Below are 24,198 nucleotides of genomic sequence, written 5' to 3' on the forward strand. Positions count from 1 at the left end.
AGTCCACCGAAATGCTTGGTCTGCTTGGTGAACTAAAATGCCAGATAATACTGTCGCTGCTAACATGTTCCTTTGCAGTTATCATAATGGCGTAAAAACCACATTTCAACTCCTTGCTAGCTACTACGAAATTAGTACCGCAGCCGGTGTACAAATCCTTACACCTCCCTCTCCATGAAATATCGCTAGTATGGAGGCGGCTTATGTCAAATCTCCCACTAACTCCAAATGTATTACCTTGGTCAATAAACATACAAATATTGCTGTATATTTATAGTTTGGCTACCTTCGTCTCTCTCCCATTGAACCACTTTATGGCTATTGATCCTGCGAAATCTAGATCTACTGCTGAGACTGGGGTTGAGCTTGACCGCGAAGAATTGAAAATTACTGTCGAACTGCCGCGCCTACCGTCTCGCTTTCACCGTGCAGTATTTTTGAGAGGAAATGAGGGAATTTCTGCTGACCGGACATGACTCTACTGAGTGAGCGAATCTCACTCACTCGGTTTATAATATGCATTTTCCACCGTGATGCATGATTACTAATCCAATCTAGTACAACTGTGGCGTTAGTCCGCTCTCTCTACATTGTATTTCTGGATACAGAGAAAGTGTGACGTATAACACACTGGCTCAACTGGCTCTACAACCGCACCCAGTGCCAGAAGAATACGATCTGAAAAGTAAAGTTTGTAGTGTGGCGTGTGGAGGTGGAAGGGCATGAGACGAGAATTTGAGATATTTTTGTATGTGAGCATTTATCAAAAATGTCACCTGCGATAAAAATAACTATAAATATATCGCTCACAGCCTAAACGAACATGAAATCCTTACGTGCAACCCAAACAAACACGTTCGGCCAGTTAGCCGCCTGAACAGTCAAAGCTGGCACATCCACGTTTCGGTCGCCAGACAAATCTGGACTCTTCAGAAGTAATTCACAGACTGAACTAAACGTGGTTGGTGGGTTTATCAAAACCGCTTCGCATCTTTGTCGATGTTCATCAAGGAAGCGCCCTCCAACTTCTAGTCTTTGTTCGGGTTACGGTCACTACCTTTTACGGGACATCCAACGGCCTATACACTGCTTTTTGCAGATGATGTTTTTTAGCATCTCATAATTCACTAACTGATTTCGAGCAACTTATCCAACACTGGAATGATCGCTTCGTACAACACGGCCTCAGATTGAATCTGAATAAAAGAGAATTTTTGAAAAACGATCCCCAGGAAACAGGCACTATCACTGTCAGTGGTAATTTCAGTTTTCCTGTTTCGCAGAGAGAGAGAGAGAGAACTGCGCCATAAAATTGTTTCCCGCATTAGCGCAACCTGGATAAAGTCACTTTCCACAATTGGTGTTCTTTTTTATCTACTTATCAACAAATATCTCAAATGTAAAATTTACCACAATGCCGTCCGCCCTGTCACGCTCTACGGTTCTGAATATCGACCTACTATAAAAGTCAATGAACGGCGTCTCGGGGTAATGGAGATGAAGACGTTCCGTTGGATTACTGGCGTAACATTCCTGGATCCTATCCGAAATGAGGATATCCTTAATCGATATGGAGTTGTACCAACCATGCAAAATTGCGAGAGAGGGGTCTTAGATGGTATGGTCACAAAATTCGTACTTGTAAAAGATTGACCTGAACATCAAAGTTGATGCAAAATGACCAAAAGACAGACAATGGTAGGTAGCTTCAAACGCTGAATGGTGATTTGAAAGCCTCGCGACTCTATCCAGGTCAGACAAGTGACTGAGAAAAATGGCGCAACCGACCACAAACTATCGACCCACTTCGTGAACAAGACAAAGGCTAAAAGTAAAAAGAAGTAGACAGGTTGGGCCACAGAGAGTTGAGAAGCTTTCAAGTCACCATTCAAAGTACCAAAACGTCACTACCCCATACCAAAGAAGTTTTACTTCTTCAAGGCCGTCTATGATAGCATAGCCAGGGTAAAACTCTACACGACCATAAAAGAATTCTTTGTCCCGACAAAATTAATAAGACTTATTAGGCTGACCCCAATCAATGTGCGAAGCCAGATAAAAACAGCAGCATCACTATCAACACCATTTGACATCAACAACGAAGAAAAGTGGATGCCCTATTCTGCGTCATCTTTAGTCTGGCCCCGTAAAAAGTGATCCCTGCTGAGGTAAATGCAAGAGTTACGATCCATCCAACTATCGGCCTATGCTGACGATATCAACCTGAGACGTACAAATTGCCTTCATCCAGATCGAGCAGGTGACGCGAGATCTTGGGCTGCACATCGATGAAGCCAAGACAAAATATATGGTGTCGACGTCAGCACTAAATACCAACCAACCAAACCGCACTGGTGAAACGGGAAGAATAAAGATAAGAGACTACAACTTTGAGAATTTTGATAATTTCTCCTATCTAGGGTCGAAAATCACAACCTATAACAGCTAGTATGATGAAGTCCGTGCACGGTTGTTGGCAGCCAACAGAGCCTATTTCAACTTACAACAACTCCTCCCCTCGAAATGTCTCACCATTGGATCAAGGCTCTTACTGTAGAAGGCAATGATCTTGCAAGTCCTCGGGTATTCCTCGGAGACTTGGGTTCTTAGCAAGAAAAATTGCGAACTCCTGGCCGTGTTCGAGAGAAGAATCTTCGGAAGAATTTTTGGCCCCCTACATGAGGATGGACGATTCCGTAGCCTACATAAAGACGAAATCTATTAGCTATACCAGGGTCCTGGCCTACACCATCGTTCTGCCAGACAGCTTTTAGGGATATTGAATTGGTGAACCTCTGCGCAAAATCGAGATGCCTGAAGTTCCGAAACGGAGATCCTCTGTGGGGCACACATACTCACAACAATTCCAGGAAGGTCCAACGGCTTCTACACACATAAAATGGTTTCTTTTTATGCAGTAATCAGCAGTGCAGTGCAGAAAGATTTATATAAGAAAAAGAAACGTTATAGATAGAAAAACAAATACAAAGAAGTGTGGTAACTGATATCCGTCGTCAATAACATCGAAATGAAGCGAACAATGTGTCATACACTCAACAGCTTCATCAAACGAGAGGTTTCAGTATCAACAAGGATACACTAACGCAACAACATAATAAGGTCCTTAGAAATCGAAAATTGAAACACGAATCCGAGTTGTAAAAAGTGCTATATAGGAGAAACTAAAAGACTGGTTTTAGTAATCTGGAGAGAATACACGAGGGAAGTGGGAACGGCTAGGAAAGAGAGGAAGAGTACGTCTATGAAATCGATGGTAACACTGCACATCATAGAAAAAGGACATGTTATCACACGGAACAAGGTATTTGTAATTAAAGAATGCGGGAATAGTTGAAAGTTAGATGCCCAAAAGAGTATTGCAATCTATCGAGTACTAGGGCGCATTATATCAAATCATGAACCGGACACAATCCAATCGAAGCTGGCAAATGAGACATCAGGCAATAATCACTTCACCAAGCACTCAGGCCTTTTGTTATGCACATGAAGTGCAAAGTCGCCTTGTCGTCTTCCTCCTATTGGATAGAAATAGCTTAAAGAGTAGTGTTCCGTTTAAAGCCATACCAGTGTTTTCATACCTCACTTAAAGGACAATCAAAATGTCGCGGGTTATTTCCCAAAAAGGTTCGTCTGTCAGCACCAATTCAAATTGCTGCATTAGGCTTCGTGAATCCTTAAAAATTTATTCTTAAGAGCAGACTTGGAAATGGATGGCTAAATACTGTCTCTAATTCCACCATTGTGAACTTAGACCCCAGGCGAACTAGCCTGTTAGTCATCCAATTAATAGCGCTATTCTAGGGTCTTGGTACCCATATAAAGAATATTTCGTCAGTCGACAGTAAGCAAGCTTGATGTCTTATTGCTATTTGCTCATGATGACGCTTCTCAACTGTCAGAATACATTCCAATTGTGACCCTTCCAACTGATTCCCCTTCGATATCGATGACTGACCCGTCGGTGAGGATTGTTAGTTTTGTAATCCTAAAAGACTCATGCCCATTTGTAGACCATTTTTCTTTTCGGGTGATTAAGACAGAATGTCTTCCCAAAGACAAATCTGAAAAATTCCAGTCTCGACCACCAGACGATGTATGTACAGATCAAAATAGGCTTTATGATGGATTTGTATATCCAATGAATACGCTGAGCTAAAAGCCCCTGATATAACTTTTTGCAATCTTACAGCACCAGAGAAATCTCCAGGGTTGCTTCTTGTTTTTTTTTGTATGATGCATCCACGTTAGCTTCGAGTCGAGATCCATAATAAAATACTAAACGTTCCAAGTGAACGAAACTGGTCCAGCCTTACTAGCCTTCACCGTCAAGCTAGTATGGAGGGAGGAACTGTGAATTATTTTCAGAATTGCAGGAGGAAGTACTCATTTCTGTTGGAAGTTATCAAAGTATCCTGCTTCAATAGACTTCCGTCCGGCTAATATATGGATCTTTCTCGATTAGCGTATGAAAAATCAAACCAATTAACAATGAATTGATTCTATGCCTGCTTGCTACATCGCAAATCGCTAGGAATGAGACATGATTGAAGTCACCTTCATTTTCAGGTATCCTTTTTTCAATTTTTGTCGTGAATTTATGGAGTGCTGCCTTTGTGGCTTTGCCCTCCTGGTAGGAATACTGCTTGAAGTGCAGTGGCCACTTAGGAATCTATGTCTCCCTTACGAATTAATCTAGTAGTCTTTCCAACCGGTTTAGTATAAAGAGAGTTCAACTGAACTGGTCGAATGCTTCTTTGTGTCTCTGGAAGAAAGTTCCCTTGGTCTAGGGATGATTATCACCTTCACATCACGCCAGATAATTGAAATATAAGTGAAATGTAAGCGATTGGCCTGCGCTCGTTCCCATGATGATGGCTTAGCCGACCTCATGTTCTTTTTTAGAGACTTCTGAACATTATTTTACGAACTTCATCAGAGTGTCCTTGTCATTCTTTTCTGCTTTGGCAGTTCAGAATTTTTCATTGGAGTGGCCTTCTTTGTCACATTGTGTAGGCGGCTCGCTTTAAAAATTTCTCTCATCCTACTTGTGGTCATCTGGGTTGTTTTATCAATTCCAGCTATCGATTTGATGCCCCCCCTTCAGAGATTGACACTCGGGCGCTCAGTTCTGCTTTTTACGTGGAAGCGAATCCATGCTCGTTATGAAATCAATGCGTCTGGATCTAACAATGTGACATCGTTCGATATTATCCACTCTCCGACAAGCGCTGCACCACCATAATGTTGATGATTTCTCGCCTCACCGTATCGAATTAAGCGGTCCCATTATTCAAGTTGAATATATGCAGATCAGTTCCTACCAGATATTCAAACATTCTTCATCCCATCGTCTTGGTACTACAACTCATCTAAGAGATATGGCGGTTAGCGTCACATCCAGCTATTACTCCTTGTCCTTAGCGTTGGCATATTGGATAGCTCTTACGAAAGTTCCCACTATGCATTTCGTTGCAGCAGTTACGTCAGCAATAGTGCCCTCGCTACCAGAGCGTCTGAATGTCGGGTTGCTATCGGTATTGAATGCAATAAGTCCTGTCTTAGCAGTCATGTCGAAAATCTGGTTGCGGCATGCCCCATTCGGGAGCTCTGACATTAAAATCTCCTTGGACTAGAATTCCCCCTTCCGCGTTTCTAATTCGTTCTTTCTAATTCGTTCGGTATGAGATCACATCCGTATAACGAACTGAAACGACCATGGGCCCACACTCGCAAGTTAACCGTATTACCCTCATAGATGGCAACAGTCCCGGATATATCGGCAGTCCACAATGGCGAATTCTTATCTTGGTGCTGTTGGCTGAGAAGCAATAAGACAGCTCTTCTTTCCTGCACCATTTGCCCCATCAGGTTGTGAACAATTCTACTCCTATGCATGTTTGTTTGCAGGATGTGGATCAGGGTGCTTGACTTTTCGCTTTCTATAACTCCTCTTTGAAGATTTGGCTACGCCCAAAAGCAACGGATCACGGTCTTTGCAAATGTCAGCATTCTGTCATGACCTTGCAAACGCCTGCTATATGTACATATACCCAGCACTTAAAACAGCTGGAACTACACTTCACCTTATTTTGCAAATAATAATCCACTCGATCTTTATTTTCCCGCAATGGAAAAGTTGGCACGCTGTTTCCTCAGAGACCATGACAATAACCAATTTTTGTCCCCTTGGAGTTGACAGACGTAACTCTAATCTTAAGCTCTGAGTAGTTCCTTTTTGTCGCCTTATCCACCTCTTCAATACCAGCGAGACAATCTAGATCACTTATTTACAGCGTTCACGTGGGTTAGAGGCTGGCACCGCTGTTTTCCAACCAAGAGTTTTCTAGACTGTCTCAAAGAACGTAGTCTCCTTATCGATTCCCCATCCAAGCTCGACAAGTACATCACGGATTTTATATCTATAACAGCGTTTTCTGGTTTGTCGTTGTTGCAGACTTCTCGAAGAAGTTCCACGAAAGATTCCCTTCACTCTGCTTAATGGTTGTTGTTGCTGAGTTTTCTCCTTTTTTCGGCGCCGCTTGGCCCTCTTGGTTGCCAGCTCGTGGAATTCTTCCCGCTGCGTCCAAACTATCTTCGCTTCACCTCCTTTGTAGATTGTTTGTTCGTCCTCTGGCGGGCTGAGGGCACTGAATTTTGTGCAACTAATGGCTGCACTAGCAATGTGCTTTTTCCACAGCTTCTCTTCGGCTGTCTTACAAGAATTTTGCTGGTATGCAATAAGGTCAAGCAGTTCTTCCATCTCCATTATCACATTTTTTACATCCAGGGAGATGTTTCTCTTGGCAGTGGTAGCATATGACCTCTTTCTCTAGCCTTGGTTTTCGAACGAGGTGCTCTCTATTCGGTGAGATGACTTATATTTCCGCCTGATTGGGGAGCTCGTGACTCTTTTTCCCAACAAAGGGGTGTCAGGCAGTATCTTCTTTCATCGCTCCTTTTCCGAACTCGAATTCGATTGCATCTGCCCTTTTCTGCTGCCAGGACTCTTAGCCTTACGGTGTCACTCCATTTTTTACTTCCAGCCACCATTAGGACGGTGGGTCCTTGTACTTTTTCAGTAAGTGACCCTCGTAACTTCACGTTTCTTGCAAAGAAATTTCTGATGTATTCTCCTAGTTTAGCTGGTGGAAGCGGTGAGCGTGGTGTATTGTTACTCCTTCTAAAAATGTCGGCTATTGCCGGTTGTGCCGTCGTGTTGTTACTGTTATTGCTATTGGTGTTGTTATTTTATTTTGGATTCCAGCGGCCAGCCACTATCTTGTCGCCGCAAGTGGTTATCCGGGGCTACCAACTGGGAGGTGAAAGTCGACTTGATTGTTGCGATCCAGCAACTTTGCCCTGTTTGTCCGAACCCGTTTGTTCCCATAAATATATATATACTGTTAGCAGCTTAATTTGGGTAGATATCTTAATGTAGAGTGTTTCGAGGCCTTAATACAATGTGCGTAGACTCTGCTCGCCTATGCAACGAATATCTATCATCTTCTTCGAAAAGTTCTAATCGAGAGTTTTCACTGGATACTCTACATAACTATATTCAGTAAAAAAAAATGCACACCCCTCTTTCTTTATATGGCGACCCCCTTAAAATCTATGTAGAATGATGTTGCTCACTGAATGCGAGGAGATTTCTCCAACTTTTCACCAAATTTCGAATCAATAGGTGTAACCATTTCTTATGAAATGGGTATGACAGGCGGACAGACCGGCAAACAGACAGTAAACCGATTTTCACAAGGATTTGTTTTCGAGAAAACCTCAAATAAAATGACGAAGCTTTCGACATACACCCCTCTCCATTGACATTGCCCTCGATTTGTTATACCCAGCCGGTTCTATCTGAAGTGACCTATTTGCACTCATCCTTTTAATTTTTAATTTCGATTTCTTACACGGTGCAAAAAGCATCCTAATTCGTGTGGTGTCATGAGTAACCAACATTTTGCTATGCCAATTGCGAGCGGTTGATCCCTAGTAGGGAACATTACACGTGCCTTTAGCTCACCCTATTTTTTCCCATTTTCTATTTCCAGATTTAACAATAAGCGACACTGAATTCCTCGCGACGATAACCACAAATGCCGGAATCGGGAGGCCACCAGCATCATCCTCTTTCTCATCCATATCAGTACCTACCCCGTCACCTTTATCGCTGGTAAGGGCGTCAAATCGAACATCAGCATCTGAAACCAACATCGTTGTGCAAGTCGGAACACATGCCTATCTGCCATGTAACGTAAGTACTGACACGTACATACATATTTCGTGCGCAAATTTGAAAACGTGATTTTTTATTACGCCCTGCTTGAGGTACTTTCTCCCTGATAGAACGCGTTTTTCGTAACTCTTTCCGCTCGCCCAATTTGTAGCAAAACGGAATAGTTGTAACGTTTCCAATGACATATCTGAATTACTCCCAGATCCTTCACGTGTATGAATTCCAAAACGTCCGCTTTCCCCCACCATCTACGTTACACGGGAATGATTATGCGGTGGTGGTATTATCGTTTCATGCGAATGAACAAGGAAGCGAACAGTCTTGGTGCCGCCCTGCGAGGAAAAAAATCAATAGTCGTAGCTCTGTCTCCGGTATCGACCTCGTCCTTAAAATTTTATGATTGGTGCCAAACTGTCTGCAGATGACAAACAATTGTTCCACCATTCGCTCGTAGGAACGGATGTAAGCACCGCATGCGATTCGCTTGTTCAATGTAGGGTAGCGTTGCCTGACGAAAGCGATGCCCATTTAACCCAATTTCACTTCCAAAAGCGGTCGTCCTTTTACTGTAGGCATTGAGAGAAAGCATAATTACTTTAGGGAAACTGAAAAGTTTTCACAATGAGCAATAAATTCGTAACGAAATGCAGTTGGCAACGTGTTCCCGTAATGCGTTTTCAAGGTACATAGTTGATTGCCAGGCGTAGGGAGCAGCTTCCAAGAGCAATGCAGAAAAATTTACATACATATTCCATCAGCACTTAAACTATGGGCAAGTATTTCGTGCACATATGTATGTAAAGAGAAATTTACTTAGGTTGAAAGGAATATCAATAAGACATTAATTAAAAAATATCCTGAAAACTGCATGGCTACCCTCGGAAGGACAGGAATAAGTGAGCGAATAAATTGCTATATAAGGTAGGATTGAAGGACCGAATATTTAAACTCTTACTACATGGGTACCTCGTAGAGTTAAATCGCGAGGCAGATACTCTAAATGAACTAACGTTTGCGTGAAAAATTCCGTGGAATTAAGGAAATTATTCAACAATGGAAATTGGATTAGATATTTATATGCAGCACAGATACTTGCTTTAGGTGGTACTTGAAGTATAATGGTATGCTTTGCAGAGAGCCTGATGAGGCTCACCATCTTGTCATAGCCATGGATATCTATGAAATATTCGGACTTTGCTTTTAATCCGCTTTCACATTGAATTTCTAGGATAAGATCCAGCGAATGCAGGGTTTGTTACTGGGACTCCACGAGGTCATCAGATGTGGCCTGGGTTTGGTCGTTCGTAAGCTGTTTGATGCGATTTTCCTTTGTAGTATACTCTCTTTTGACTTTTGGCAGCCATACATCGTTTAAGGGGGTCATCCTGTGTGTCGGGTTGGAGAAATCGATTTTTTTGGATGAATTGTATCTATATATAGTGGAGAATATGTGGGCAAAGGGATCTTCCGATATTCCGAGTCGTTCAGAAATTAAAGTGTTATACAGGTAAGGAGTTTGCAGCCGCGGCTAGAGTACTCGATCAGAAAGAGCATCGAATCTTTTTTCATCTGTTAGTTTTTTACCTGAGCCTTATAAATTCGAACACAGGTATAAATATAAAAAGATGGAAAACCAATCAATTGTCTAAACTTATTTGCTGTTTGGAATAAAAAGGATTATCCAGTCTAGAGTGAGCACTGAAAGGCTTTCAAGCTATACTCAGTTATATTTTGTTTTAAGTATTGTGCTGTTTGTGTGTTCAGTGATTTTTTTAAATGAATCGTACGAAGGGAGATTGCTTTAACGTTCAACGTCATGCTCGCACTAAAAAACGAGTATCTCATGGGAATCGATACTTATCAGAGAAGAAAAAGGACTTCGCATCAACATCAGCAAAGAAAGTTTTAGCAAGCATGAACATGTATATTCCAATTGCGACAAGTTTTATATATTGTATAATATATTGGATTTTGCTGGAGTTTTCCTTGGTATTTCTGCAAATTTGTGCAAATAATAAAATATACGTAGTAGTAAAAAAGGAATGCGTAGGACATGTCGAGAAAAGAATGGGAACGCGGCTTAGAAATGCAAAGAAGAATCACAAAAGCATTGGTGGAAAAGGGGCTGGAAAACTTACTGATAAGGTTATTAACGACCTCACTACATTTTTTGGGCTAGCTATTCGTCGACACGCAAATTTGATAGAAGGAATGAAACAAGAAATTTGGGCAACTTTCTTCCATAAATGTTCTACAGACGAAAATCCTCAGCATCAAAATTGTCCAGCAGGCGAGGACGGTTGGTGCAAATGGCGCAAAGCGGAAGCTAAAGGATAGTTTCCATCTTTGACTGAAGTTCAAATAGTCATCAAACCAATCTACGAAGATTTGTCACGAGATGATCTCTTGAACAGATGTTTAGGAGTAGAGACCCAGAACAGCAATGAGTCGTTAAATGCACTGATCTGGACTTTCGCTCCTAAACACCTTCATTCTGGGGCCAAGGTCGTAGAAATAGCCACTTTTCTGGCTGTAATTATTTTCAATCAAGGATTCAATGGCATTCTCAAAATCCTAGTGAAAATAGGATGTCAAGTTGGTCACCTATGTCAGGTTTATGTCGACCGCCGTAATGAAGCGCGAATTTGGCGGTCCGAACGACGATCGACTGACCTCGCTGGAAGAGCCAGAATTGAAACCAGAGACTTTTTTGAAGAAACGGGGGGTGCTCTCTATGGACCAGGTATAGCAGATTAATGATGAATTAAAATTTTACTGTTGATAATCGCATTTAAATTTTCAAATGCGTTTTTCTTGAAACTGCATCTTGAAAATCGGCTGCCACCATAGCTCAAAATCTATCCAACCAAATTCTTTGAAATTTTCATGACTTCTTTAATACATATTTCTACGGCCCGCAAACTAGGATAATTGCAATCGGACGGGAAGTTTTTTTAATTCATAAAAAAAGCCGTAAAAAACACCATTCCAAAAAATTAAGTTTAAAAGCCCACCAAAAATTTACCTTTTAATATTTTCTAATTATCCTAGTTTACGGACCGTGGAATATTGTCCACATTAAAATGCCGTTTAGTTTTTTTCATCAGATGAACACAGCGTCCTCCAGCGTGACAGCAGAAAAACACCTTTTTTTGGAAATGGGTGCATAAATTGACACGTATTCCGAAAACTAGCTACGCTATCAAATAATTTACCACATATACTAGAGATATCAATAAACGTATGGTGAGAAAATCACGTTTCTATCTTTATCCTCCAAAATAATTTTTCAAAAAAAGGCAAAAAAACGGCCTTCACACGTTATGACCCCTTAAGGGCACGTGAAGTTTTATATAATGACATATGAGGGACTTAAGGGGTAAAGAGGTAAGCAAACGCTTGCCGACGGAACACTTCGGTGGAGCTTCAGCATTTGCGGACAGTACTATTCAGCAAACGCGCCTAAAAACGGGACAAATTGTACCAACTGGTCCTCCAGATTGGGGGTTGAGTAGGGCTGACAACCCTACACGGAAAACAACTCGTTACGAAGCCACAACAGGAGCCTCGGACAGGACGGATTTTAAAACGACGGACCCGGCAACGAACACGGAATAAAGATTTGCGCATTTTCTCATAGAACGTGCGCTCCCTGTACAGAGATGAAGCTGACCAGCAGCTAGCCGATACCCTGTCCCAATATAGGGCTGATATAATAGCGTTGCAAGAGATGCGATGGACAGGGACCGGTTTCCTGGAGAAGAGCCACTACACCATATATTATAGCGGTCATCCAGTAAACCATGTGCTCGCAGTAGGTTTCTTAGTCAGCCAAAAAATGAAACCTGCTGTTATCGGCTTTGAAAACATAAGCGAACGGCTATGCACTCTGCGCTTGCGAGGCAAGTTTAGAAATATAAGCCTCATAAACGTTCACGCCCCTACAGAGGAGACTCCAGAGTCGGAGAAGGATACCTTCTACGAGGCAGTAGAACGAACCCTCGAAGCCTGTCCCAGATATGATATCAAAATCATACTTGGGGATTTTAACAGCCAAGTAGGGAAGGAGCCCGTATTCAGGCGATACGTTGGCTCCCATAGCTTACACGAAAAAACAAATGATAACGGACTGCGGACTATTCAATTAGCAGGGTCACACGAAATGGTTGTTGGAAGTACCTGGCTTGCGCGGAAAGCGGTCCACAAACATACGTGGGCCTCTCCAGACGGGACAACTTTCAACCAAATTGACCACGTGCTGATCGAACGCCGCCACCTCTCAGCCTTGATGAATGTCAGAACATATAGGGGGGCCAATATAGACTCGGATCACTATCTCGTTGGCATGGTGCTCCGAGCTCGAATAACAATACCACCTAGAATCCCCTCTGACAATCAGGTGAGAGTGAACACTGAAGCCATCTACAACACAACCCTCCGCGACACCTATAAGAGGGAAATCGATGCCGCAATAACCGCAGTCAACAGAAGACCTGGAGATGAAGCATCAACAAATGATCTTCACAATCACTTGAAGAACGTTATCATGGATACGGCCACAAACATACTTGGCCCCAGTCGCAAAAGGAGTCGGAACGGCTGGTTTGACGATGAATGTAAGCTAGCAACGGAATGGAAGAATGCCGCATACCGAGTAATGTTGCATTCTCAAAGAACGGGGGCACGCGCAGAGACTTATCACGAACTCCGTCGAGTGGAGAAGCGACTTCACAGACGGAAAAAGGAAGCCTGGGAGAACCAACAAGTCTGTGAACTAGAAAAGTACAGGGAGCAACCGCACCAGGCGCGGAAGTTTTACCAACAAGTCAGCAGGATGAAGCCTTATACACCTCGATGCTCATCCTCCCGACAGAATGGGCATATTACAGCGATGGGTTGAGTACTGAGCTACTGAACAACCAGAACATCGGCGAGTTGGAGGTCCCGCCAACTGAAGACGACGGACAAATACTGCCACCACCAAGTTTAGGAGAAACAGTCAGTGCAATTCATCGGCTAAAAAATCATAAGTCGCCAGGAGCCAATGGAATTACAGCCGAATTGGTTAAATATGGAGGCGACCAGTTACACCAAGTGGTTCATCAACTTGTGCTCAAGGTATGGGACAGCGAATCAATGCCTGACGATTGGCAACGAGGCATTATCTGTCTCATACATAAAAAGGGAGATATCATACAGTGCAGCAATTATAGAGGTATCACGTTGCTGAATACCATCTATAAGATATTCTCCACTATCTTACTAGGCCGGATAGCCCCATACGCCCAGAACACCATTGGCCCATACCAAAGAGGCTTCATTCCAGGCAAATCAGCAACAGATGAGATTTTCTCTCTGCGGCAAGCGATGGAAAAACTGTTGGAATATGGACAACAGTTGCACCATCTATTCATCGACTTTAAAGCCGCCTATGAGAGCATAGCCAGGGTAAAACTGTACACGGCCATGAGGGAATTCGGTATCCCGACGAAATTAATAAGACTGACTAGGCTGACCCTGACCAATGTGCGAGGCCAGATAAAAGCAGCAGGATCACTCTCAAGACCATTCGACATCAACAACGGTCTACGACAAGGGGATGCCCTATCATGCGTCCTCTTTAACCTGGCCCTCGAGAAAGTGATCCGTGATGCTGAGGTAAATGCAAGAGGTACGATCCTCTTCAAGTCCACCCAACTACTGGCGTATGCTGACGATATCGACATCATGGGAAGAACGACCCGAGATGTACAAACTGCCTTCATCCAGATCGAGCAGGCGGCGCGAGATCTTGGGCTGCACATCAATGAAGGCAAGACAAAATATATGGTGGCAACGTCAGCACCGAAGACGAATCAACCAACAACATCAGACCGTACTGGTCAAACACAAACACGAAGAAGAATAAGGATAGGAGAATACAACTTTGAGGCCGTCGATAATTTCTCCTATCTAGGGTCAAAAATCACAACCGATAACAGCTACGATGATGAAATCCGCGCACGGTTGTTGTCAGCCAACAGAGCCTATTTCAGCTTACAGGGACTGTTCTGCTCGTAATGTCTCACCATAGGGTCAAAGCTCTTACTGTACAAGACTATGATCTTGCCAGTCCTCACGTATTCCTCGGAGTCTTGGGTTCTTAGGAAGTAAAATTGCGAACTCTTGGCCGCGTTCGAGAGAAGAATCCTCGGAAGAATTTTTGGCCCCCTACATGAGGATGGACGATTCCGTAGTCCACACAGTGATGAAATCTATGAGCGATACCGTGGCCGTCCAGTTGTCGATAAAATCCGACTCAATAGGTTACGGTGGGCGGGTCATTTAATCCGTATGGATGAGGATGATCTCACCCGGAAAGTCTATAAGGGCAATATCTATGGTAGAAAAAGAAGACGAGGCAAAGCCTGCCTAAGATGGAGCGATGGCGTGGGTCAAGACGCCAGGCAGCTTTTAGGGATATCGAATTGGTGGACCTCGGCGCAAAACCGGGATGTCTGGAGTTCCTTATTAAGGCAGGCCTAGACTGGATACCGGTTGTTGCGCCGTCGATGATGACTATTCAGCAAACAGCAAACTTTCTTCTATTTATAAGGTTTTGAGATAGCTTTCCCATCTTGATTGTCTCAGACGCTTAGTATAATCTCTGCCCATTGTCAAATTTCATTACATGCCCGATAGACAAGGGTAGGTAGGTAGGTATCAGTGGCCGCTCCGAGGAGCCCAATTAGCGCCGTTGGTGCGCCTTTTTGATGCCACAAACTCCAAAGACCATGACTGTTGTTATAAGAACAGGCAAGCAGAGTCCAGCCGGCTCGAATCTTCAGAGCCAGCCCGTAGCATTCACGAAGGAAAGCTGCTCTAAGACCCTGCAGCCAGAAATCTCACTGAGGTCCCCAAAGAATGGTTTACCCAGTGTCCGCAGCCTGACTCGAGCCAGAGCTGGGCAATCGCAGAGAAAGTGCATGAGGGCTTCCCTTCCTTCTCCGCAGCTTCGGCAATGCGAGTTGTAGGGTAAGCCGAGCCTAGCGGCATGGTTCCCTATGGGCCAGTGCCCCGTGCAGACCGCCGTAATCTTGAATGCATTTGCACGCGTCTGGCACAGGAGCTCTCGTGATCGGGCTATGTTATAAGCGGGCCAAATTCTCCTTGATTTGGCACAGCTTGTAAGCCTTCGCCATCTCAGGCCCGCGGCTGCTATGTAGTGCGAGTAGACTCGGCCCCCGACAGCCGCCAGCGGAACACCGACTGTATTCGCCGAAGGGCTGCCAAGAGCAGAGCCTTGCCTGGCCAATCCGTCAGCCCGCTCATTCCCCTCTATGTTCCTATGCCCGGGAACCCAGAGGAGAGTGACCTTGAGCGTGCCGCCCAGATGGTTGAGCGCGTCTCTGCACTGCCCTACCAGCCGGGAAGATGTCGTCTTTGAGTACAAGGCCTTGATGACCGCTTGGCTGTCGGTCAGAATGGCTATGTTACATTTGGGCTCGAATCACGCTCCAGCCATCGACAGACCTCCAATATCGCCATTACTTCCGCCTGGAATACACTGGTGAAACCTGGGAGATCATACGACTTGGTTACACCGTGTGTATTCGAGAAAACCCCCGCGCTGACTCCATAGGCCATCTCTGATCCGTCCGTAAAGAATGCTGTGTCATAGTCTTGCAACACGCCGCCGGTCTTCCACTTTGTCCTGGTTGGAAGGTCCACAGGAAAGTTTCTCGTCAAATTCAGCTTGCGAGTGACATAGTCCGTGGGGTATGCCCAGATTTCTCGAGGCGTTTCATCTAGAATGTTGCTGTGGCCGTCGGACTTCGCTGCCCAGCATCCGGACTCACGTAGTCTGACGGTACTGCACGTTGCAACATATTTGATGTGGAGGTCTAGGGAGAGGAGATGCAGGAGCACATTGAGAGCATCTGCACGGCAGGACTGCAGAGCCCCCGTAGCACCTGCACACGCGGTTGTTTGAATCCTATTAAGCTTCGTTCTACTGTATTTCTTCTTCAAAGCCTGCCACCATACAATGGAGTCGTACGTCAGGATCGGACGCACTACAGCGGTCCAGAGAACCATTCTCGGCCGGAGACCCCATTTCTTTGCAAAGGTTCTCTTACAGGCATAGAAGGCTATACAGGCCTTCTTAACCCTCAGTTCTATGTTCAACCTCCAATTTAGCTTAGGATCCAGGATTACACCCAGATAGAGGAAAGAACCAATCTTTGTTCATTCAGCCGTGGTAGATGGAATTCAGGTATCCTTGTCTTGGTGGTGAATAGCATCAGTTGCGTTTTGGTTGGGTTTATGCTGAGTCCGCATCTTGCGGCCTACAGGCACACCTTTCGCAACGCTCCTTCCATGATGTCGCTCATAATGGACAGAAACATCCCTGATACTAATATCACCAAGACGTCGGCATACGCCACCACCTTCACCCCGCTGCTGTCCAATGTACGTAAAATTTTGTCCATTACTATTAGCCAGAGCACCGGCGAGATGGCACCACCCTGCGGCTTGCCTCTGTTCACAGCTCTGGTCAAGTGGTTGCCTCCCAGATCGGACTGGATTATCCTGGTACTCAGCATGGATATAATCCAATGCGTGAGATACCCCTCCAATCCAATACCGGTCAAGGCTTCCTTGATGGCGTTGGTACTGACGTTGTTGAAAGCTCCTTCTATATCTAAGAAGGCAGCAAGGGTATACTGCTTGTACTGCAGCGACCGCTCAACCGTGCCAATTACCTCGCCCGATAGACAAAGTTAATAATAAATAAGAAAGAAAACGAGACAAGATATTGGTGCAGAGGATATTTTGAGACCTCGATATCATACAAGGGCATAATCTTGATTGTTTTCAGATTTTTCGGGAGGATACTTCCTGAGAATGCCCGTCTTTTGTATGTGTTTATGGGATGGGCGAGAGGCTCAGCTTCTGAGCACTCAGACCATAGTACCCCATTATATTCGATATTGCAATCTAGCGGAATATCTCGGATTCGTTTATGTGTAGCAAGATTTGCATTAGTGCATGTGATAATATCCGCTGCAACCAGCGAATGTCAGTATTAAGAATGGAATGCATGATGCGTTCACTCACATAGAAAATCCGACGTTGATTTAACTTCATCATTACAGGATGTAGCGTGCCGATACCCCCATTATGAAAATATGTACTTCTGCAAGTCTTCCTCTCTTTCGACGGGATAAACTTTGGCTTACGTTTTTGGTTCTGACAGGGACAATTTGATATCTCTAGCAGCACCCTCACCTATTATCATCAACGGCGCAACAACCGGTACCCTGTTTAGGCCTGCCTTAATAATTAACTCCAAACACCCCAGTTTTGCACTGAGGTCCACCAAATCGATATTCCTAAAAGCTGTCTGCCGTCCTGATCTACGCCATGGTTCCATCTCAGGCAGGGTCTGCCTGGTCCTCTTTTTCTACCATAGATATTGCACTTATAGACTTTCCGAGCTGGATCATCCTAACCCACACGGATTAGGTGACCCGCCAACCGCAACCTGTTGAGCCGGATTTTATCCACAACCAAACAGACACTCACGGTATCGCTCATTGATTTCATCGTTTATAGGCTGCGGGGGGCTAAAAATTCTTCGGAGGATTTTTTTTGCTAAGCACACAGGTATCCGAGGAGTACATGAGGAATGGCAAGATCATTGTCTTGTACAGTAACAGCTTTGACTCTATGGTGAGGCGTTTCGAGCGGAACAGTTTTTGTAAGTTGAAGTAGGCTCCGTTAACTGTCGGTTGTGATTTTCGATCCTATATAGGAGAAATTTTCAACGGTTTCAAAGCTCTAGGTTCCTATCTTTATTGTTTTCGTTTGACCAGTGCGATTGGATGGCGTTGGTTTTTGGCGCTGGCGTTGATGCCATATACTTCGTCCTGCCTTCATTAATATGCAGCCCGAGATTTCGCGCCGCCTGCTCGATGTGGATGAAGGTAGACTGTACATCTTGGGCTGTTCTTCCCATAATGTCAATATTGTCATCGTAGGCCAGTAGTTGGGTGGACTTGAAGAGGATCATACCTCTCGCATCCCGTTGTTGTAGATCGTTGCTGATGTTAAACGGTCTCAAGAGTGATCCTTTTGCTTTTATCTGGCCTCGCACATTGGTCAGGGTCAGCCTAGTCAATCTTTCCAATTTCGTAAGGATACCGAATTCTCTCATGTATAGTTTTAGCTTGGCTTTCCTATCATAGGCGGTTTTAACCTCGAAGGAAAGATGGTGCAAATGATGTCCATATTCCAACAATCGCTTCCCGCAGAGAGAAAACTTGATCTGTTTCTGATTTGCCTGGAATGAAACTTCTTCGGTGTAGTTGGCCGCATCCATATTTAACCAATCCGGCTGTGATTCTATCGGCTCCTGGTGACATGGTTTTTAAGCCGATGGTTCTTCTATGCTTGGTGGTGGCAGTATTTGTCTGTCGTCTTCAGTTGGTGGGACTTGCGTCTCGCCGATTTTCTGGTTGTTCAGTAGTTTATATGCCCATTCTGTCGTAAATTTTATGATTTAACTCTTTTTCTCGGCAGGATGAACATTGAGGTGTGTAAGTCTTCATCCTGCTGACTTGTGCGTAGAACTTTCGCGCTCAGTGCGGTTGCTCCCTGTACTTTTCGAGTTCACAGACCTGTTGGTTCTGCCAAGCTTCCTTTTTCCGTCCGTAAAGTCGCTTCTCCGCTCGACGGAGTTCTTCATAAGTCTCCGCACGCGCCCCAGTTCTTTGAGAATCCAACATTACCCGGCGTACAGCATTGTTCTTTTCCGTTGGATCGCTTTCCGAGCAAACCAGGTACTTCCAACAACCATTTCGTGTGACACTGCTTGAATAATCCGGAGTCCGTTATTATTTGTATTTTGATGTAAGCTATGGGAGCGAACGTATCGCCAGAATAGGGGCTTAGTCACTACTTGAGTATTTTAACCCAAGTATGATTTTGTATCATATATGGAATAGGCTTCGAGGGTTCATTGCACTGTCTCCGAGAAAGCATCCTTTTCTGACTCTGCAGTATCATCTGTAGGGTCGTGAACGTTAATGAGACTTATATTTGTAAGCCGTTTGCTTGTATTTTCAAAGTCCATAACAGCAGGTTTCACTTTCTGGCTGACTAAGAAATCTACTCCGTGCACATTACTCGTTTACTCGATGACCACACCATATGTTAGGTGTAGCGACTCTTCTCCAGGAAACCGGTCCCTGTCCAATGCATTTCCTGAAACGCTGTTACATCAGCCTTATATTGGGATGGGGTATCGACTAGCTGCTTGGCAGCTCCATCTTTATACAGGGAGCGCACGTTCTATGAGAAAATGCGCAAATCGCAATATGGATTGTTGCGCCAACGATTATTATTATTATTATTTAGAATGGTAGAATGAAATCCTAGAGGCTCTCCATGTTTAATTGTAACTTGAACCACCTGCTAATGTGCTCAACTTATGTAAATCTATCGAGGTATTTTCGGTAACCTTCATAGCTTGTGGAAGATTGGATGAGATTGTGTGTATATACTTGATCCAAACATGCTTTCTCCCCAAACAGGCTTCGAAGACGGGACGAGAGCTTGTATATACAATGACTGTTTTCGAGCTTTCCTATCGCTGTTGTAAAGGCTTGTAAAGGCTGTATCATCTAGGACGATTCTGGAGGCGGAAACCACTCTCATTGCTGTCATTCTGTAGATCAAATTTACTTTATCTGAATATGTGTTTAATAAGATACTTAGTGTGCTTTTCCAAAGTAAAAATGCAAAGTGCAAACTGGAATCACCAGCATGCCTATAAACAATGAGAACTTATGAAGAAGCAAGGACCACAGAACTTCCTTGGGCCCCACAAATAATCTATCCAATATTAATCGACTAACTGATCAGGTTTATATTAAAACCTAGGGGTAGGTATGTAGGTATCAGTGGCCGCTCCGATTAGCCCAATTAACGCTTTGGTGCGCCGTTTTCATGCTACAAATTCCTAAGACCCTGACTGTTGTTATGAGAGCAGGGAGGCAAAGTTCAGTCGGTAGACTCGGCTTCCGACAGCCGCCACCGGAACACCGACTGCATTCGGCGAAGGACTGCCAATAGCAGAACCACGCCTGGCCAATCCGTCAGCCCGCTCATTCCCCTCTATGTTCCTATGCTCGGAAACCCAGAGGAGAGTGACCTTGAATCTGCCGCCCAGACGGTTCAGCGCATCTCTGTACTGCCCCACCAGCCTGGGAGATGTCATCGCTGAGTACAAGGCATTGATGGCCGCTTGGCTGTCGGTCAGAGTGTCTATGTTACGCTTGGGGCTCGAATCTCGCTCCAGCCATCAGACTTCACAGACTTCCAATATTGCCAGTACTTCGGCCTGGAATACACTGGCGAAACCTGGGAGACCATACGACTTGGATACACCGTGTGTATTCGAGAAAACCCCCGCGCCGACACCACAGGCCGTCTTTGATCCGCCGGTAAAGAATACTGTGTCTTAATCCTGCAACACGATGCCGCGCCGGTCTTCCATTTTGCCCTGGTGGGAAAGTCCACAGCAAAGATTCTCCTGAAGTTCAGCTTGCGTGTGGCATAGTCCGTGGGGGATGCCCGCATTTCCCATATTTTTTCTCCAAAGCCTGCCACCATACAATAGAACCGTACGTTAGGATCGGACGCATTACAACGGAGTACACCCAGAGAACCATCCTAGGCCAGAGACCCCATTTCTTTGCAAAGGTTCTCTTCCAGGCATAGAAGGCTATACAGGCCTTCTTAATACTCAGTTCTATGTTCGATCTCCAATTTAGTTTAGGATCCAGGATTACACCCAAATACCTTATATTAGAGGAAAGAATTCATTGAATTCATTCACGGTGGTAGATGGAATTCAGGTATCCCTGTTTTGGTAGTGAATAGCATCTGTTGCATTTTGGTTGAGTTTATGCTGAGTCCGCATAAACCCCACAGGCACACCTTTCGCAACGCTCCTTCCATGATGTCGCTCATAATGGACATTTTGTCCATTGATATTAACCAGAGCGCCGGTGAAATGGCGTCACCCTAGGGCGTGCCTCTGTTCATAGCTCTGGTCAAGTGGTTGCCTCCCAGATCCGATTGGATTATCCTGGTACTTTGCATGGATATAATCTAATGCGTGAGATACCTCTCCAATCCATTACCGGTTAAATCTTCCTCGATGGCGCTGGTACTGTCGTTGTTAAAAGCTCCCTCTATATCCAAGAAGGCAGCAAGGGTATACTGCTTGTACTGCAACGACCGCTCAACCGGGTCAATTACCTCGTGGAGGACGGTTTCAGTGGATTTTCCTTTGAGGTAGGCATGCTGGGACTTAGAGAAAGGCGTTCTCTCCATAATCATCCTTATGTGAATGTCCAGGACGCGTTCTAAGGTATTCAGCACGAAAGAAGTCAGGCTGATTGATCGAAAGTCCTTCGAGGACTTATGACCGCGCCTCCCCGCTTTCGGTATGAAAACCACTGGTGCGCGCCTCTAGGACCGCGGTACGTATCCTAAAGTGATGCAGCTCCGGTAAATCAACCCTTTTCTGTTGCTTCTGTAGCATGACTGGCATTATGCTATCTGGATCTCGAGATTTGTATGCGGAGAAGCTGTTTATAGCCCAGCCGATCCTATCCTCGGTAATTGCCGATTTGACAGTCTTGCACAGCTGGGGTTGCCGCAAACCCTCCAAGCCAGGTTCTAACTCACAGTCCTCCTCGCTGGCGGGAAAGTGCGTTTTAACCAGCAGCTCCAGGGTTTCGCTAGAAGATTCTGTCCAGGAGCCTTCCGACTTTTTAAGAAAGGAAGGGCTCTTATATTCCTTGGACAGAATCTTACTGAGCCTCGCGGATTCACTTGTGCTTTCGATGTTCTGACAATAGTCCATCCAAGACCGCCTCTTGGCGGTCCTAATAGACCGATTTGTACTTCTTCAGGCAGTCCTTGTATTACCGCCAGTATTTTTGCCTGTAGCAGATGTTGAAGATTTCTCCGGTTAGTTTCCTGAGGGTAGAGAGATTTTCATTCATTTCTGCTGTACTTACTTCATTCATTTTTGCTGTACTTATCATAGCAGGGCACGAGACTTTAAACGCACCGGAGAGTTTGTTCTTAATTACCTGACCAAACTTTCTCTAGTCGATCTTCCTGGGGCCTCTAAAAGGCTTGGAGACCTCTGCGGTGAAATCTAGACTGAAAAGTATTCAACTGTGATCAGAGAAGGATCCCTGGTTAGACACTCTCCAGTTCTCCACCCTAAGAATCCCATTGTCGGTTATTAGGGTGATATCAAGGACCTCCTTCCAACCGTCACAGTTCTCCGAGCAGGGGAAATGGAAGGCTGGTGTACTGCGCCTGTTACACACCGATAGCTTTGAAGTAATAATAAAATCAAAGAATGACTCACCTCTTTCGTTGACTTCGGAGCTGCCTCAAAGCGTATGCCTTGCATTAGCGTCGCAGCCTATCAGCAGGTTGACTTTCTTTGTTGCTATGGTTTTCGTCAGATGTTGTAGTTCTTCTGGTGGAGCTGATAGGCCGTGAGCCATGTAAGCCGAGGAAATATACACGTTCTCTGCCCCCGGCTGCTCCAGCTTGACCACGACTAGGTCGCTGGAATTCAGGTCCGGACACAGAAAAGCGTGCAGATTCTTCCTCGCGAGAATACATGCTCTAGGTCTATCTTGATCAGCGTCTCCGATGCTGTGGAATAAATAAATAAATATTTGCTTTGGAGCCCTTTGATGGTTCGGTCGCCTCCGATCCAGGGCGCCTGTATTAGTGCGAAGTCGATGTCTTTCCCTAAGAGGAAGGCAAGCAGATTAGCCAAGGCGCACTTCGAGTGTTGCAGATTTATCTGTGTTACCCTCAGCATGATCTGCTCACGTGGAGGGCTCGTCAGTCCCCGTTGAACCGTCGATCGTCATTTCCTCCAACAGCTCGTTGGCGCCGTCAATTAAGTCTAAGTCGTCATCCGGTTTTGTAGAGCGGAACACTTTTACCTTTGCATTCCTAACTCCAAACCACAGTTTATAGTCGGCCTTTTTCAGTGCCTCCAGGCACTCGTCGGTTATACGGAGTAGTAAAGGCTGGCTGTTTGTCTGAGGTTCCTCCTCCTTGATAACAACCCGGTTATCCATGGGAATTCTGAAGTTGTGCAGGCGCAGAAATAGCACGAGCTTGTCCTTATCTATGCGGCTCTTCGGCAACCAGATGCGAGCGACCACTCCCCTGGGAATCCCGTCGTAAGGGATGACCCTCAAGGTCCCCTCCCAAGCGGCCACATGTAAGGGGCTCCTGGCCAGGTCGCTGAAGGGTTTCGCAATTCGTGGCGCGTCGGCTGACGGTTGCTGCGCAATTTCCTTCGTATGTTGCTTAGCGTCTGCGCTCTTGCCCATTCTGCTCCGCTTCTTATCTTGCTCGACCTCGTCTTGAGATCGATTGGGGTTCAGAGCGATGGGCTTCGCCTTCTGCTTGTCCCGTTTTCATCCCGCTCGTCGACAGTACGGGCCTCCTTATTCTTAGCAATCTTGATGAGAATATGCATGGTCTTATGGTATTGGCTCTTGAGCAGGACACCAGTGGACCTTCGCTTCTTAGCGGTTTCCGGCGACCGATATTCTTGTCGGTTTTCACTTTCGAGGGATCCCCGACGCTCAGGGTTTCGGGTTAGAAGTACTATGTCAGGTACTCGCCACACTCAGTTTGACGGGAGTGGAAAGCCAATAGTCCATCTGCCGCCTCGCTCCGGGAGGCCCCTGCGGTTGTTATCAGCACAGCGGTGCTACGGCTGGCACCAAGTGTGCTGCTCTCAACGGCTACTATCTCCTGGCTGGAGGCCAGCAGCTCGTCCTCCCCCACTTCTTCTGTCGTCGTTTTTTGATTTTGTTTTTTTGGGAATTGAGTCC

General features: G+C 45.1%; 1 protein-coding gene across 1 annotated transcript in view; it reads left to right on the plus strand.

The window, feature by feature from the left end:
- The window catches only part of LOC119659451 (zwei Ig domain protein zig-8-like), an 86,779-nt gene that overhangs the window by 19,046 nt on the left and 43,535 nt on the right, over nucleotides 1-24,198 (plus strand). Inside the window, exon 2 of the mRNA XM_038067536.1 lies at nucleotides 8,076-8,278. Within this exon, the coding sequence (XP_037923464.1) occupies nucleotides 8,076-8,278 (203 nt within the window). The remainder of the gene's footprint in view (nucleotides 1-8,075; nucleotides 8,279-24,198) is intronic.

The sequence above is a fragment of the Hermetia illucens genome, chromosome 6 (genome assembly GCF_905115235.1).
Source record: "Hermetia illucens chromosome 6, iHerIll2.2.curated.20191125, whole genome shotgun sequence".
NCBI classification, from domain to species: Eukaryota; Metazoa; Arthropoda; class Insecta; order Diptera; family Stratiomyidae; genus Hermetia; species Hermetia illucens.